The sequence below is a fragment of the Lepisosteus platostomus genome, chromosome 6, assembly GCF_059453375.1.
Source record: "Lepisosteus platostomus isolate fLepPlt1 chromosome 6, fLepPlt1.hap1, whole genome shotgun sequence".
Lineage (NCBI taxonomy): Eukaryota > Metazoa > Chordata > Actinopteri > Semionotiformes > Lepisosteidae > Lepisosteus > Lepisosteus platostomus.
Window position 1 is genome coordinate 14034695 of NC_142616.1, and position 17151 is coordinate 14051845.

The window sequence follows — 17151 nt, forward strand, 5'->3', positions numbered from 1 at the left end:
TCTGTTACAATAGGGGCTACAGTATTTAACCAGAAACAGAACACGAGACACCTGTTATATGATAACATGAACAAACGTTCAGATCTTCCAGTGTCAGACACACCTGTACTTTCGTGATAGTCAAAATAAAGCCCCTTTCTCAGAAATCCCTATAGAGGGACGCGTGTGAAGAATTTTAACACGAATGTCTTTAGTTTCTGACGGGATGAGAAGAGTGATGTGATCATAACGAATAAATTCTAAGGACTCTGTTCTCGCTCAAACAAGAGTCTCATCACCGCTATCGTCAAAATGTACTTTCCTCGCGATAAAGGGGACGATACACCCAACCTTAATTTCCGGATATATTTATTATGACGTTTCTTATCTAAAATATTATAATTCCCCTGACCTCCTGCTTGTGTGACGCTTACATGTGGAAATTGTAAACCCAGAGACTCTCAGCGCCCTCCCCTTTAAGGACCTCGGCGCACGTTACACGGGCACGCTTTTTTTTTTTTTTACGTCGGCCGACAACAAACAAAATAAAAAATCCGACAGATGCGGGTCGTGTGAGTAACGTTAGAAACCGGCGACCGGCGAGGCAGGAAGACGGATCTCGGTCGGTCCCGCATCCTGGGCCAGAGGCAGACGGGCTCGGGTTTGATCCGCTCCCGCCCGCGCAGGTTACGCTGCGGAACAGCGGAGAGGAAGAGGGGAGAGAGAGAGAGGGAGAGGAGCAGGAGGAGAGACGACCTCAAGCTGGGAAAGTCGAACAGGAGCAGCGCCGACAGGCACGGACGTAGACGGGGAGAGGGACTGACGCGGGTGAAATATGTGTCGTTTTCAGTGAGATTGAAGCGGCGGTCGGGGTGGCCCGCCTCCCTGTCCCAGCGGCCAGACTAATCTCGCATATTTCTGCACCTGCGGTTCCGGTGCATCCCGGTCCTCTCTCCCGGTCCCCGGGCCGGTACCGGCCCTGCATCCTCCTGCCCGCCTCCCGGATACTGACAGCGAGAGGTAAACGGGCTGGGGCTCCGTGGGTGTCCGTCCGTGGGTCGTCGCTGTGCGGTGTCTGTGTGTGTGTGATTGTGTATTGTATGTGTAGATATGTGTGTGCGGTTGTGGGGTGTGTGTGTTGTCTGTATTGTCTGTGAACATATGGCAGCGCGTGTTGTGGTCGACAGTGTGTGTGTGGGGGGGGGGGTGTTGAGGGTGTGTACAGGTCTGTGTGTGGGGGGGTGTTGAGGGTGTGTACAGGTCTGTGTGTGGGGGGGGTGTTGAGGGTGTGTACAGGACTGTGTGTGGGGGGGTGTTGAGGGTGTGTACAGGACTGTGTGTGTGGGGGGGTGTTGAGGGTGTGTACAGGTCTGTGTGTGTGGGGGGGTGTTGAGGGTGTGTACAGGTCAGTGTGTGGGGGGTGTTGAGGGTGTGTACAGGTCAGTGTGTGGGGGGGTGTTGAGGGTGTGTACAGGTCAGTGTGTGGGGGGGTGTTGAGGGTGTGTACAGGACTGTGTGTGGGGGGTGTTGAGGGTGTGTACAGGTCTGTGTGTGGGGGGGTGTTGAGGGTGTGTACAGGTCTGTGTGTGAGGGGGTGTTGAGGGTGTGTACAGGACTGTGTGTGGGGGGGTGTTGAGGGTGTGTACAGGTCTGTGTGTGGGGGGGTGTTGAGGGTGTGTACAGGACTGTGTGTGGGGGGGTGTTGAGGGTGTGTACAGGTCAGTGTGTGGGGGGGTGTTGAGGGTGTGTACAGGTCTGTGTGTGGGGGGGTGTTGAGGGTGTGTACAGGTCAGTGTGTGGGGGGGTGTTGAGGGTGTGTACAGGTCTGTGTGTGAGGGGGTGTTGAGGGTGTGTACAGGACTGTGTGTGGGGGGGTGTTGAGGGTGTGTACAGGTCTGTGTGTGGGGGGGTGTTGAGGGTGTGTACAGGTCAGTGTGTGGGGGGGTGTTGAGGGTGTGTACAGGTCAGTGTGTGTGTGTGTGTTGGGGGGGGTGTTGAGGGTGTGTACAGGTCTGTGTGTGAGGGGGTGTTGAGGGTGTGTACAGGTCTGTGTGTGGGGGGGTGTTGAGGGTGTGTACAGGACTGTGTGTGGGGGGGTGTTGAGGGTGTGTACAGGGCAGTGTGTGGGGGGGTGTTGAGGGTGTGTACAGGTCAGTGTGGGGGGGTGTTGAGGGTGTGTACAGGGCAGTGTGTGAGGGGGTGTTGAGGGTGTGTACAGGTCTGTGTGTGGGGGGTGTTGAGGGTGTGTACAGGACTGTGTGTGGGGGGTGTTGAGGGTGTGTACAGGTCTGTGTGTGGGGGGGTGTTGAGGGTGTGTACAGGTCTGTGTGTGAGGGGGTGTTGAGGGTGTGTACAGGACTGTGTGTGGGGGGGTGTTGAGGGTGTGTACAGGTCTGTGTGTGGGGGGGTGTTGAGGGTGTGTACAGGACTGTGTGTGGGGGGGTGTTGAGGGTGTGTACAGGACTGTGTGTGGGGGGGTGTTGAGGGTGTGTACAGGGCAGTGTGTGGGGGGGTGTTGAGGGTGTGTACAGGTCAGTGTGGGGGGGTGTTGAGGGTGTGTACAGGGCAGTGTGTGAGGGGGTGTTGAGGGTGTGTACAGGTCTGTGTGTGGGGGGTGTTGAGGGTGTGTACAGGTCTGTGTGTGAGGGGGTGTTGAGGGTGTGTACAGGACTGTGTGTGGGGGGGTGTTGAGGGTGTGTACAGGTCTGTGTGTGGGGGGGTGTTGAGGGTGTGTACAGGACTGTGTGTGGGGGGGTGTTGAGGGTGTGTACAGGACTGTGTGTGGGGGGGTGTTGAGGGTGTGTACAGGTCAGTGTGGGGGGGTGTTGAGGGTGTGTACAGGGCAGTGTGTGGGGGGGTGTTGAGGGTGTGTACAGGTCAGTGTGGGGGGGTGTTGAGGGTGTGTACAGGGCAGTGTGTGAGGGGGTGTTGAGGGTGTGTACAGGTCTGTGTGTGGGGGGTGTTGAGGGTGTGTACAGGGCAGTGTGTGGGGGGGTGTTGAGGGTGTGTACAGGTCAGTGTGGGGGGGTGTTGAGGGTGTGTACAGGTCAGTGTGTGGGGGGGTGTTGAGGGTGTGTACAGGTCAGTGTGTGGGGGGGTGTTGAGGGTGTGTACAGGTCTGTGTGTGAGGGGGTGTTGAGGGTGTGTACAGGACTGTGTGTGGGGGGGTGTTGAGGGTGTGTACAGGTCTGTGTGTGGGGGGTGTTGAGGGTGTGTACAGGTCAGTGTGTCGGGGGGTGTTGAGGGTGTGTACAGGTCTGTGTGTGGGGGGGTGTTGAGGGTGTGTACAGGACTGTGTGTGGGGGGGTGTTGAGGGTGTGTACAGGTCAGTGTGTGGGGGGGTGTTGAGGGTGTGTACAGGACTGTGTGTGTGGGGGGGGGGTGTTGAGGGTGTGTACAGGTCAGTGTGTGGGGGGTGTTGAGGGTGTGTACAGGTCTGTGTGTGGGGGGGTGTTGAGGGTGTGTACAGGACTGTGTGTGGGGGGGTGTTGAGGGTGTGTACAGGTCAGTGTGTGGGGGGGTGTTGAGGGTGTGTACAGGTCAGTGTGTGGGGGGGTGTTGAGGGTGTGTACAGGTCAGTGTGTGGGGGGGTGTTGAGGGTGTGTACAGGTCTGTGTGTGGGGGGGTGTTGAGGGTGTGTACAGGTCTGTGTGTGGGGGGGTGTTGAGGGTGTGTACAGGACTGTGTGTCGGGGGGTGTTGAGGGTGTGTACAGGTCTGTGTGTGGGGGGGTGTTGAGGGTGTGTACAGGTCTGTGTGTGGGGGGGTGTTGAGGGTGTGTACAGGACTGTGTGTCGGGGGGTGTTGAGGGTGTGTACAGGTCTGTGTGTGGGGGGGTGTTGAGGGTGTGTACAGGTCAGTGTGTGGGGGGGTGTTGAGGGTGTGTACAGGACTGTGTGTCGGGGGGTGTTGAGGGTGTGTACAGGACTGTGTGTCGGGGGGTGTTGAGGGTGTGTACAGGTCTGTGTGTGGGGGGGTGTTGAGGGTGTGTACAGGTCTGTGTGTGAGGGGGTGTTGAGGGTGTGTACAGGACTGTGTGTGAGGGGGTGTTGAGGGTGTGTACAGGTCAGTGTGTGGGGGGGTGTTGGGGGTGTGTACAGGACTGTGTGTTGGGGGGGGTGTTGAGGGTGTGTACAGGTCTGTGTGTGGGGGGGTGTTGAGGGTGTGTACAGGTCAGTGTGTGGGGGGGTGTTGAGGGTGTGTACAGGACTGTGTGTCGGGGGGTGTTGAGGGTGTGTACAGGTCTGTGTGTGGGGGGGTGTTGAGGGTGTGTACAGGACTGTGTGTCGGGGGGTGTTGAGGGTGTGTACAGGACTGTGTGTCGGGGGGTGTTGAGGGTGTGTACAGGTCTGTGTGTGGGGGGGTGTTGAGGGTGTGTACAGGTCTGTGTGTGGGGGGGTGTTGAGGGTGTGTACAGGACTGTGTGTCGGGGGGTGTTGAGGGTGTGTACAGGTCTGTGTGTGGGGGGGTGTTGAGGGTGTGTACAGGTCTGTGTGTGGGGGGGTGTTGAGGGTGTGTACAGGACTGTGTGTCGGGGGGTGTTGAGGGTGTGTACAGGTCTGTGTGTGGGGGGGTGTTGAGGGTGTGTACAGGTCAGTGTGTGGGGGGGTGTTGAGGGTGTGTACAGGACTGTGTGTCGGGGGGTGTTGAGGGTGTGTACAGGACTGTGTGTCGGGGGGTGTTGAGGGTGTGTACAGGTCTGTGTGTGGGGGGGTGTTGAGGGTGTGTACAGGACTGTGTGTCGGGGGGTGTTGAGGGTGTGTACAGGACTGTGTGTCGGGGGGTGTTGAGGGTGTGTACAGGTCTGTGTGTGGGGGGGTGTTGAGGGTGTGTACAGGTCTGTGTGTGGGGGGGTGTTGAGGGTGTGTACAGGACTGTGTGTCGGGGGGTGTTGAGGGTGTGTACAGGTCTGTGTGTGGGGGGGTGTTGAGGGTGTGTACAGGTCTGTGTGTGGGGGGGTGTTGAGGGTGTGTACAGGACTGTGTGTCGGGGGGTGTTGAGGGTGTGTACAGGACTGTGTGTCGGGGGGTGTTGAGGGTGTGTACAGGTCAGTGTGTGGGGGGTGTTGAGGGTGTGTACAGGACTGTGTGTCGGGGGGTGTTGAGGGTGTGTACAGGTGTGTACAAGCTACCAGATTCAGCCAATTAAACTGCTAATGAGCTGGTTGAGTTTGTTAAACAGTAACTATATCACCCTGCAGCTCACACTGTCAGCCCACTGGAGCTCAGCAGGTGTGAGTCTGGTCAGTACCTGGAGAGGAGACTCCTGGGACAAACTAAGGCTGCTGCTGGAAGAGGTGTTAGTGGGGCCAGCAGGGGGCGCTCACCCTGCGGTCTGTGTGGGTCCTAATGCCCCAGGACAGTGATGGGGACAGTAGTATGTAAAAAGGCGCTGTCCTGACTCTCTGTGGTCAGTAAAAATCCCAGGGTGTTTCTCGAAGAGAGTAGGGGTGTTACCCCAGCATGCTGCCCAAATTTCCTCCTGGCCTTTACCAGTCATGGCCTCCTGATAACCCCCCTCTCTGAACTGGCTTCATCACTCTGCTCTCCTCCCCACTGAGAGCTGGTGTGTGTGAGCAGACTGGAGCATCATCCAGGTGGGGCTGCACACTGGTGGTGGAGGGGATCCCCATTACCTGTGAAGAGCTTTGAGTGGAGTGTCCAGAAAGCGCTTTAGAAGAGCAGGGTATTAGGAGCCTGAAGAGAAGAAGCTTTCAGATGCACCAGCCCTCCAGGATCAGAGTCGAGGGGGGTAAATGATGCATCCCACTGTCCATATCACACCCGCGGCCTGTAGTGTGAACGAGCATCTGCGTCGGGCCCCACGCAGAGCCCAGGCGGAGCTCTTATCCTGCTGGGCTAGTGCCTCCTCCGTGTTGTGCTTCATGTTGTGTGTCGTAATTGCTGGTGATGTGGAGACTGAAAAGCCTTCTCTCCCTGTCTCCCTGTCTCCCCGTCTCCCTGTCTCCAGATCCCCCCCCTCCCCCCTCTCTCTCTCCTGGGAGCCGGACAGAGGGGGAGAGGGGAACAGCGCAGGGTTCTGATCGTCTGAGCCGACCCGACCCGGCCCGGCCCGGAGCGTCGGCCTGGTTCCCGTTGTCTCTCTCCGTCTCGTCCGCGGGACGCGCCCACAGAGCTCCGAGATGGACCCCCACTCCGACCCGCTGCCCAGCCCCGGCTCGGCCGCGCCCCCCTGCTCCCTCCCGGAGGCCCCCACGCCCCCCCTCTCCCTCTCGGACCCGTCGCCCCCCGCCCCGCCCTCCTCCCTGTCCTCCACCGCGGAGGGCGTGGTGCTGGCCCTGGGCCGGCGCCGGCAGCGCCTCCTGCTGGCCCTGACCGCCGCGCCCAACCTCTTCCTGGCCTTCGTCCTGTCCTCCGACGCCCTGCTGACGCGGTCGCCCCCGCACCGCTGCGCGCCGGCCCCCGGCACGCGCGCGCCGCTCAACGCCACGCCCGCCCAGTGCCAGCAGGTCCAGCTGGTGAACGGGACCCCGGCCGGCACCGTGCCCTGCCAGGCGGGCTGGGTCTACAACAGCACCGAGGGCCTGAAGCACAACATGGTCACCGAGGTACCGAGGGCCTGCCCTGGTCTGGGGGTGCTGCCTGTGCACAGGGAGGGGGCGCTGTTTCTTACAGCATTATTACTGTTACTGCTGTTGGGGACTGTAGTTCCCCTGCTGAGCCTGAGCACAGGGAGGGGGCGCTGTTTCTTACAGCATTATTACTGTTACTGCTGATGGGGACTGCAGTTCCCCCGCTGAGCCTGAGCACAGGGAGGGGGGCGCTGTTTCTTACAGCATTATTACTGTTACTGCTGATGGGGACTGCAGTTCCCCTGCTGAGCTTTTGCACAGGGAGGGGGCGCTGTTTCTTACAGCATTATTACTGTTACTGCTGATGGGGTCTGCAGTTCCCCCGCTGAGCCTGAGCACAGGGAGGGGGGCGCTGTTTCTTACCCTTTGTTATTCTTGCTGTTGTTAATGCATGCTCCTCTTCCTATGCTATGCTTGTTGGCAGTGTGGGGACAATGTTATTTCTAATAGGTGAGTTCCTCAACCCTCCTGTGTCCCTCCCCCCTCTCTCCACAGTGGGACCTAGTGTGTGACCAGTACTGGAAGGTGCCAGTGGAGGAGGTCTGTTTCATACTGGGCATCCTGACCGGATGTTTGATCCTGGGCTACATTGCTGACAGGTAGAGAGAGGGGTTCATACAGACACACTGACTGACTGGACACTCCAGTACATTAACACTGCACTGAGAGAGAGGGGTTCATACAGACACACTGACTGACTGGACACTCCAGTACATTAACACTGCACTGAGAGAGAGGGGTTCATACAGACACACTGACTGACTGGACACTCCAGTACATTAACACTGCACTGAGAGAGAGGGGTTCATACAGACACACTGACTGACTGGACACTCCAGTACATTAACACTGCACTGAGAGAGAGGGGTTCATACAGACACACTGACTGACTGGACACTCCAGTACATTAACACTGCACTGAGAGAGAGGGGTTCATACAGACACACTGACTGGACACTCCAGTACATTAACACTGCACTGAGAGAGAGGGGTTCATACAGACACACTGACTGGACACTCCAGTACATTAACACTGCACTGAGAGAGAGGGGTTCATACAGACACACTGACTGACTGGACACTCCAGTACATTAACACTGCACTGAGAGAGAGGGGTTCATACAGACACACTGACTGACTGGACACTCCAGTACATTAACACTGCACTGAGAGAGAGGGGTTCATACAGACACACTGACTTCCTGTCTGTCTCCCTCTCAGGTTTGGGCGGCTGAAGGCCTTCTTGTCCTCCTTGTCCTTGTCAGTGCTGTTCGGGCTGCTGGTGTGTCTCTCCCCCTCCCCTTCCATCTTCATCCTCACGCGCTTCTTCCTTGCCGCCGCCACGGCCGGAGTCTACCTCACTCTGTACATCACCCGTGAGTGACGGGGTCGGAGGGCAGAGGGCGGGGCGGGCAGAGGGACAGACAGGGCTCCTCCGAGCTGACCGCCTCTGTGCTTGACCCACAGGTGTGGAGCTGTGCGACCCGTCGCTGCGGCTGATGGTCACCATGGCAGCGGGCCTGGTGATGGTTGCCGGGGAGTTCCTGCTGCTGGGCGTGGCTGTGGGCTGCCAGTCCTGGAGGGGCCTGCAGGGGGCGATCACGGCCCCGCTGGCTCTGTTCCTGAGCTACGGGTGAGAGTCGGGTTCGGGCTATGTGGGTTGTGTGAGATGGGCTGGGTGTGGGGATAGACCAGGCTGGGGTGTGTTGGGTTCGGCTGGTCAGGGCTGGGGTGTGTTGGGTTCGGCTGGGCTGGGTGTGGGGCTGGGCCGGGCTGTGGTGTGTTGTGTTTGGCTGGGCTGTGCTGGATGTGGGGCTGTGCCAGGCTGGGGTGTGTTGGGATCTGTGGGGCTGGGTGTGGGGCTGGACTGGGCTGGGGTGTGTTGGGTTAAGCTGGGGCTGGGTGTGGGGGGCTGGACTGGGCTGGGGTGTGTTGGGATCTGTGGGGCTGGGTGTGGGGGGCTGGACTGGGCTGGGGTGTGTTGGGTTCAGTTGGGGTGTGATGGGTTCTGTGAGGCTGGACTGGGCTGGGGTGTGTTGGGTTTAGCTGGGGTGTGTTGGGTTCTGTGGGGCTGGACTGGGCTGGGGTATATTGGGTTCGGCTGGGCTGGGCTGGGTGTGTGGCTGGGCCGGGCTGGGGTGTGTTGGGTTCGGATGGACTGGGCTGGGGTGTGTTGGGTTCGGCTGGGTGTGGGGCTGGACGGGGTTGGACTGGGCTGGGGTGTGTTGGGTTCAGCTGGGCTGGGCCGGGGTGTGTAGGGTTTGGCTGGATGTGGGGCTGGGCCAGGCTGGGGTGTGTTGGGTTCTGTGGGGCTGGGTGTGGGGCTGGACTGGGCTTGGGTGTGTTGGGTTCAGCTGGGGTGTGTTGGGTTCGGCTGGGCTGGGCTGGACTAGGCTGGGGTGTGTTGGGTTCGGCTGGACTGGGCTGGGTGTGGGGCTGGACTGGGCTGGGGTGTGTTGGGTTCTGCGGGGCTGGGTGTGGGGCTGGACTGGGTTGGGTTCTGTGGGACTGGGCTGGGTTGTGGTGCGTTAGGATTGGCTGGACAGGAGTGGGTGTGGGGCTGGGCCAGTCAGTCTTCAGTCGGGGCCTCGGTCCTGTCTGGCAGGAAGTGATGTCACGGACATGCTAACCTGCGGCCTGTGTCAGCCTGCCAGGTGTGTTCCCCGAGTCGCCTCGCTGGCTCCTGCTCTCCAGCCCGGAGCAGACAGACCTGCACTCCTTCCGCGAGCAGAGGGAGAGGGAGAGAGAGGAGGACGACTTCACAGGTGCGTGCGTTTGTATGTGCGCGTGTGCCCAGGTTGGCGAGGCAGTGTTGTGTGTTGTGTGTTGGCAGAGGAGTACTCTATGTATTCTGGACTGTTGCTGAACATTCCTGTTGTATGCTGTTGTGATTTTGTACTTCACCACAGTTGTTGCCTGTGGCTGTGCCTGATCTGTGTTGTTAAAGTGCTACACAGTGACACTTGGTGTATTACAGTGTTGTGCTGCTGTGTCGACAGAGCTGCTGTTGTAGCTCCCGTTGTGTAGAGTAGAGAGACTTGCGAAGCAGTGTTGGCAGTCCCCTGTGTGTAACTGTGCTGTGTCCCTTGTTGCAGTCCCTGTGTGTAACTGTACTGTGTGTTGACAGAGCTGGACTCGGTGAGCTTGTACAGGCCCCACTCTACTGCCTCCTGGCTGTCGCTCCCTGAACTGCTGCACTGCAGGAACATCTGGAAGAACCTTTGTGTGCTGGGTTTCACTTCGTGAGTATAACCTCTGTATGTCTGTATGAACCCCTCTCTCTCAGTGCAGTGTTAATGTACTGGAGTGTCCAGTCAGTCAGTGTGTCTGTATGAACCCCTCTCTCTCAGTGCAGTGTTAATGTACTGGAGTGTCCAGTCAGTGTGTCTGTATGAACCCCTCTCTCTCAGTGCAGTGCTAATGTACTGGAGTGTCCAGTCAGTCAGTGTGTCTGTATGAACCCCTCTCTCTCAGTGCAGTGTTAATGTACTGGAGTGTCCAGTCAGTCAGTGTGTCTGTATGAACCCCTCTCTCTCAGTGCAGTGTTAATGTACTGGAGTGTCCAGTCAGTGTGTCTGTATGAACCCCTCTCTCTCAGTGCAGTGTTAATGTACTGGAGTGTCCAGTCAGTGTGTCTGTATGAACCCCTCTCTCTCAGTGCAGTGTTAATGTACTGGAGTGTCCAGTCAGTCAGTGTGTCTGTATGAACCCCTCTCTCTCAGTGCAGTGTTAATGTACTGGAGTGTCCAGTCAGTCAGTGTGTCTGTATGAACCCCTCTCTCTCAGTGCAGTGTTAATGTACTGGAGTGTCCAGTCAGTGTGTCTGTATGAACCCCTCTCTCTCAGTGCAGTGTTAATGTACTGGAGTGTCCAGTCAGTGTGTCTGTATGAACCCCTCTCTCTCAGTGCAGTGTTAATGTACTGGAGTGTCCAGTCAGTCAGTGTGTCTGTATGAACCCCTCTCTCTCAGTGCAGTGTTAATGTACTGGAGTGTCCAGTCAGTGTGTCTGTATGAACCCCTCTCTCTCAGTGCAGTGTTAATGTACTGGAGTGTCCAGTCAGTCAGTGTGTCTGTATGAACCCCTCTCTCTCTCTCTGGCAGGTTCATATCTCATGGTATCCACCACTGCTACAGCTCGTTTCGGGGGGATGTCCGGGGGACCCAGACCGGGTTCTACTCCTCCTATCTCCTGTCATGCAGCACGGGGGGCGTGGCCTGTGCTTGTCTCTGCGCCACTGTGGATCGCTGCGGTCGCCGTGGCATCCTGCTCCTTGCTATGACAATGACGGGCCTTGCTTCCCTGATACTGCTGGGACTCATAGAGTGTGAGTCAGTGTCATCGTGACTCCTGCTCCCCCTTGTGGCCGAGTGCATGTATGGCACAGTTGTTGCATGTTCATTCTTGCGTAGCCTCGTGCTGAGAATCGGTTCATTGCTGACTGACCTGGCAGGGAGGGTGCTGAAGGAGAGGGCATGCGGGCCTTTCTGCATCATTGAACTGCAATATCCCCTCCTCCCCTCAAAGTCCAGCTCTGAAGAGTAGAAATTGTTATCCAGCCTGATGCCCTAAAGTATGTAATAAGAATTAATAACTGCTTACACTTATATAGCGCTTTCTGGACACTCCACTCAAAGCTCTTTTTGGTAATGGGGATCCCCTCCTCCAGCACCAGTGTGCAGCCCCACCTGGATGATGCTCCAGTCTGCTCACACACACCAGCTCTCAGTGGGGAGGAGAGCAGAGTGATGAAGCCAGTTCAGAGAGGGGGGTTATTAGGAGGCCATGACTGGTAAAGGCCAGGGGGAAATTTGGCCAGGACACAGGGGTAACACCCCTACTCTCTTCGAGAAACACCCTGGGGTTTTTAATGACCACAGACGTCTCATCCGAAGGATGGAGCCTTTTTACAGTATAGTGTCCCCGTCACTACACTAGGGCATTAGGATCCACACAGACTGCAGGGTGAGCACCCACTGCTGGCCCCACTAACACCTTTTCCAGCAGCAACCTTAGAAAAACTGCTAACAATGAGTGCAGGGAGCAATTAGGCCAATATCTACTGCTAATAAATAAACAGAAGAGAGAAATTAAATACACAGTATTGGTTATCTACAGGCTACACCTTAAAAAAAGTTACCAGTCCTCCAACCACCACAAGGCCCTGCTGAGCCCAGAGCTGATCCAGCTGGTCCTGAAGCTCACCGACACCAAGCAATCTCAGGAGAGCACAGCTGAAACAACACGAATCGCAGTCAACCCAATCACAGCACAACACAAACAGCACTACCTTACCCACTGGGACACACGCACAACACAAACAGCACTACCTTACCCACTGGGACACACGCACACGCACAACACAAACAGCACTACCTTACCCACTGGGACACACACGCACACAACACACACTGGACAGCATTATTTCTCACGCTGGTACACACAGACATGCACAGAACAAACCAAGCCCACTGGGACACTGACAACACAAACTGGACACCACTACCTCCCGCGCGTGCACGGCACACACACCGGACAGGGCCGCCTCCCGCGCGTGCACGGCACACACACCGGACAGGGCCGCCTCCCGCGCGTGCACGGCACACACACCGGACAGGGCCGCCTCACGCGCGTGCACGCCACACACACCGGACAGGGCCGGCTGTGCCGGGCGAATGGGAGTCTTCCTGTTCTAAAGGCGCATCACCGACTAGGAGAGAAGGTCTCTAGTCCGAGGATTCCACAGCCGAGGAAATGGGAATTTCCTGTAATGAAATTGGACACGGAGCTCTCCAGACCCAGCTGCTGACTAACTAGCCAGACTCTTGTCTCTGAGACGGATCAGAACCAGATCCTCTGAGGAGGAGGGTGATGGTGCTTCTTCTTTTTTACGTCTGCCTTCTGTTTCCTTCCTGCTCTGTCCTTTTACCCCCATTTCTGGTGAAGGTCTGCTCTTTATTATGATTAGCCAGAGTAATTCACCAGAAAATTCCATTTGATCGCCTGTCTCAGTACACTTACAGCGATGGGAGCACCACGTGACCCTCATTGCTTTGGAAGTCTCTGCACTCTTAACTCAAAATAGCAGCAATAATAATTTAGCTGTAAATGTCTTGTGGCTTGGTCGACGCTAATTTGCTGGCCGTGCCGATAAAACTGGTTGAACTTGAGAAATGAGAAATTTAGTGTGACTGTGTGGCTTAGGTGCCCCCTTGTGGTGGAGAGCATGTATTATACAAGATGTGTTGTGCCTTGCATTTGAATTGCAGTGCTGTTGGTTTTTTCGAGCTTCTCTTTTCAGATGTGTGTAAGGCCTGATCTTCTGCCCCTGCAGTGATCCTCCTTTTCTCTCTCTCACAGACCTCAATGAGTGGGCGATCACCATCTTCTCTGTCCTGGGGCTCTTCTCCTCACAGGCTGCGGCCTCGCTCTGCGTCCTCTTCACAGCCGAGATCGTGCCCACCATCATCCGGTAGGACTGCCCCCTCCACCCCTCATTACAGTTACTGTACTGGAGTGTCCAGTCAGTGTGTCTGTATGAACCCCTCTCTCTCAGTGCAGTGTTAATGTACTGGAGTGTCCAGTCAGTCAGTGTGTCTGTATGAACCCCTCTCTCTCAGTGCAGTGTTAATGTACTGGAGTGTCCAGTCAGTGTGTCTGTATGAACCCCTCTCTCTCAGTGCAGTGTTGATGGACTGTAGTGTCCAGTCAGTGTCTGTATTAACCCCTCTCTCTCAGTGCAGTGTTAATGTACTGGAGTGTCCAGTCAGTCAGTGTGTCTGTATGAACCCCTCTCTCTCAGTGCAGTGTTAATGTACTGGAGTGTCCAGTCAGTCACTGTGTCTGTATGAACCCCTCTCTCTCAGTGCAGTGTTAATGTACTGGAGTGTCCAGTCAGTCAGTGTGTCTGTATGAACCCCTCTCTCTCAGTGCAGTGTTAATGTACTGGAGTGTCCAGTCAGTGTGTCTGTATGAACCCCTCTCTCTCAGTGCAGTGTTAATGTACTGGAGTGTCCAGTCAGTCAGTGTGTCTGTATGAACCCCTCTCTCTCAGTGCAGTGTTAATGTACTGGAGTGTCCAGTCAGTCAGTGTGTCTGTATGAACCCCTCTCTCTCAGTGCAGTGTTGATGGACTGGAGTGTCCAGTCAGTCAGTGTGTCTGTATGAACCCCTCTCTCTCAGTGCAGTGTTAATGTACTATAGTGTCCAGTCAGTCAGTGTGTCTGTATTGACCCCTCTCTCTCAGGGGCTGTGGTGTTGGTGTGATTCTGGCTCTGGGCTCAGTGGGCCGTCTCAGTGCCCCCATCATGGACCTGCACAACCACTACGGCTACTTCCTGCACCACGTGGTCTACTCCTCCCTCGCCCTGCTGTGCGTCCTGTCCATCCTGCTGCTGCCGGAGAGCAAGAGGAAGCCCCTGCCGGAGACCCTGCCGGACGGCGAGGCGTACCGCCGCCCCCCGCTGGGCAGGAGGAGGAAGGACAACGTCCCCCTGCTGTCCACACCCAACCCCTCCATCTGAGGCGGGGGGCTGGCGCGGGACTGCTGACGGCCTGCTGCCCTCCTCGCGCTGGTCTGTGGCTGCGCTCGGCCCGCGTGCTGGTTCTGTTCCCACCTCCCCGCCTCCTCCCACAGCCCTGCGGTGCAGCTCTGCCGGGCCCGCCTGTCCGGGTTCGAGGCGGCGCTGACCCCACGTGGGCTCCCAGACAGGTCAGGTGACGGCACGCTTGTGTTCCTCGATCCTGGTCGTCCCCAGCTGGGCGCCCCCTGGTGGCGGCAGCAGCGGCGGCGGGACGGTCAGAAATGTGCGCCTGACGTCTGGGGCAGGAGTCGGTGCCGCTCGCGGTCGCGGTCCGACAGTCGTCTCTGGGAGGAGCCAGGCGGGCGCCTGCGGCGGAGAGGCCAGGAACTCCAGGGCCTCCGCTGATCCGGCTCCGCGCTCCGTGTGCGGCAGCGTCCTGGGACAGAGCAGTGCGGAAGGTGGGGGGTGTGACCCAGAACTGTCCAGACGGCCCAGTTCTGGGTTTGAATGGGGAATCCCCCTCCCCCCAGGCCTGGGGGTCCGTGTGGCGCCTCTGCTCTCTCTGCTGCTTCGGCAGCCTCGCGGGTCGCGAGCGGTAGTCCGCCGGCGCTAGAGTGGGCGGGGGGAGTACAGGAGAGCGCAGGAGCTCACAAATGACAGGAGGCCACTGGGCTCCTCTGGCTCGTTTCGGCGTTAATACCTACTGGACCTGGGCGTCCCGCACCAGCTGTGTCTCGAGAGAGTCCGGGGTATCGGCTTGTTCCCCGACCCTGCCACCCTCTGTGTATAGAAGAGCCTCCTGTCCTGACTGGAAGGTCTCACCCTGCTGTGTCTGGAGAGCAGCCAGGGTATCGGCTTCTACAACATGGCTGAGCAGCCTGTTCCCCACCCCCACCACCCTGCTCTCGGTTTTAAATGCTCTTCCCTGCCGTTTCCTTTTGTGTCCCCTGGCTCTTGTTTTGCAGTTGATTCTGAAGAAGCCCGTTTGGGTCGCGTGAGGAGCCCTGTGCTCTGTGCTCTGTGCCCTGTGCTCTGTGCTCTGTGCCTGCACTTCTCGAGCAGGACGCGACAGGGAACCGTATCCAGACTCGCCCCAGGCGTCGAAGCGAGATGTCCGCTGTCGGCCCAGAGATGAGTGTTTAGCATTCGGGTTCCGTCGAGAGGCGTGCGTTCCTTCGTCTCCGCTCTGCAGTATCCTGCAGGGAACAGGGCTGTAGTAACGGGTGACTGCAGCTCGGTGGCCTCCGGTGCAGCTGAGCGGCGTCCTAGGCGGGCAGTGCCTGCAGAGGCAGCCAGCAACTCTGGCCCGGCCTGGCCCGCAGGTGGCCAGTGGAAACTAGGAGCCGCACGCGGGGCTGTCGCCAGACCTTCTGTACCTGAATGTGCTCGGCTGTCGGGCATCTACAGGGACGCTCCTCACAGTGTCCCCTTCAGTGCTGGTGATGGCGGGGACGTCTGTGAGAGATGTATAACAGTTCTCAGCCTCCAGTTTGAAAAACGACAATAAAATCTGCAGAAAACAACCCCCTCCTGTCTGCTGTTTTTTATGTGTGATGGACTGATGGGAATTGGGAATGTTGGAGTTGCCTATTTGCTGTAGTTCGTGCTGTGAAGATTCTCTGTTGTAGTTATTAGCTCTGACCAGCAGAGGCCGCTGTTCCAGTGATGATTCTCTCTTGCAGTTATTAACTCTGACCAGCAGTACATGCCACCTAGTGAACTTGAACTTGAACTTTATTGCCATATGTAACCGGTACTGGTACAATGGAATTCTTACAGAAAGTCTCTCGATTGTAAAACAAGTGTAAAAAACAAAACAAAGTGCAAACAGTGCATCAAGACAATGTACAAACAAACAATAGACAATGTGCAAGTAAACATGTAGACAGTGATAATTGTTGTTGCAGTCAGCAAAGCACTGATGTCTTTCCAGTTTTGACACAGAGATGCTGCAGGTGAGCAACACCCTCCGATTTTCAAGGCAGCTCCTGCTCAGGACAGATTTAATCTCGGATCCAGCCACCCCACCCTTTCCTCAGGCTATGCATGTACTTAAAGTTCCCTACCTGCATGACCTGCTTAATGTGAGCGATCTCACATCTTCTCCCGTGGCATAGCATTCACAGGGGCCATTCAGATGCACTATAATGTAGTTTTCAAGTACCTCTCTTTCACAGAAATTCTCCACCTTGCCCCTGTGCAGCTTTGGAACATTTTCAATTACAAAAATGTCACCTCCACCTGTGTGTCAATCTGATACAAATAGCTGTGGGCACCTATTCTGAGCACCTTTCCCTCCAAGGTTAACAGACAAACCTATGGCATGGGGACTTCATTTACAAAGAAGAAAGCAGTATCCTCAAAATAGTAAAATGCCAGAAGTATGTATTCCACGCCTGTGGAGTTAAACGTCTTGGGAGTATGCAAGAGGACACAAGAACAGGAGGAGACTCAACAAGAAGCAAAGGGCTTTACTGGTGTTCTGGTGTTTCCATGTAATTACCGGGCTCGGCCACAAGAGGGGGAAAGAGATCATTTGGCATCATTGTATCTTCTTGGCTGAGAAACTGTCAGGATTCAGGATGTATCAGTTGTGTTTTCTGTATTCTAGGGACAGTGTCAGCGCTCCGGTATGTCAAGAATGCCACGGGTTTCTCAGCTGCTTTTGTGCCTTTAAATATCTTCTCTCTTTGTGCCTCTCTCTAATCTGTTAATCCCCCCACCTCTGTTCATCTCTCTCAGTGCAGTGTTAATGTAATGGAGTGTCCAGTCAGTCAGTGTGTCTGTATTAACCCCTCTCTCTCAGTGCAGTGTTAATGTACTGGAGTGTCCAGTCAGTCAGTGTGTCTGTATTAACCCCTCTCTCTCAGTGCAGTGTTAATGTACTGGAGTGTCCAGTCAGTCAGTGTGTCTGTATTAACCCCTCTCTCTCAGTGCAGTGTAAATGTACTGGAGTGTCCAGTCAGTCAGTGTGTCTGTATTAACCCCTCTCTCTCAGTGCAGTGTAAATGTACTGGAGTGTCCAGTCAGTGTGTCTGTATGAACCCCTCTCTCTCAGT

At 56.5% G+C, this 17151-nt stretch overlaps 1 protein-coding gene across 1 annotated transcript; it reads left to right on the forward strand.

Moving 5' to 3' along the window:
- The first annotated feature begins 332 nt into the window (after positions 1 to 332).
- slc22a17 (solute carrier family 22 member 17) lies at positions 333 to 15615 on the forward strand. The gene is made up of 10 exons (XM_088637903.1): positions 333 to 999; positions 5949 to 6546; positions 7066 to 7169; positions 7792 to 7946; positions 8038 to 8203; positions 9217 to 9335; positions 9698 to 9812; positions 10673 to 10896; positions 12930 to 13041; positions 13816 to 15615. The coding sequence occupies exons 2-10, from the start codon at positions 6121 to 6123 to the stop codon at positions 14090 to 14092; spliced, it is 1698 nt and encodes a 565-aa protein (XP_088494029.1). The 5' UTR covers positions 333 to 999; positions 5949 to 6120; the 3' UTR covers positions 14093 to 15615.
- The last annotated feature ends 1536 nt before the right edge of the window (positions 15616 to 17151 follow it).

Bases quoted from the DNA above. Each gene is read 5' to 3' on its own strand.
- slc22a17 (XM_088637903.1), top strand. From the start codon at position 6,121: ATGGACCCCCACTCCGACCCGCTGCCCAGCCCCGGCTCGGCCGCGCCC. The intron at 7,947-8,037 runs GTGAGTGACGGG...CTTGACCCACAG, and splicing joins CCTCACTCTGTACATCACCC to GTGTGGAGCTGTGCGACCCG. The intron at 13,042-13,815 runs GTAGGACTGCCC...CCTCTCTCTCAG, and splicing joins ATCGTGCCCACCATCATCCG to GGGCTGTGGTGTTGGTGTGA.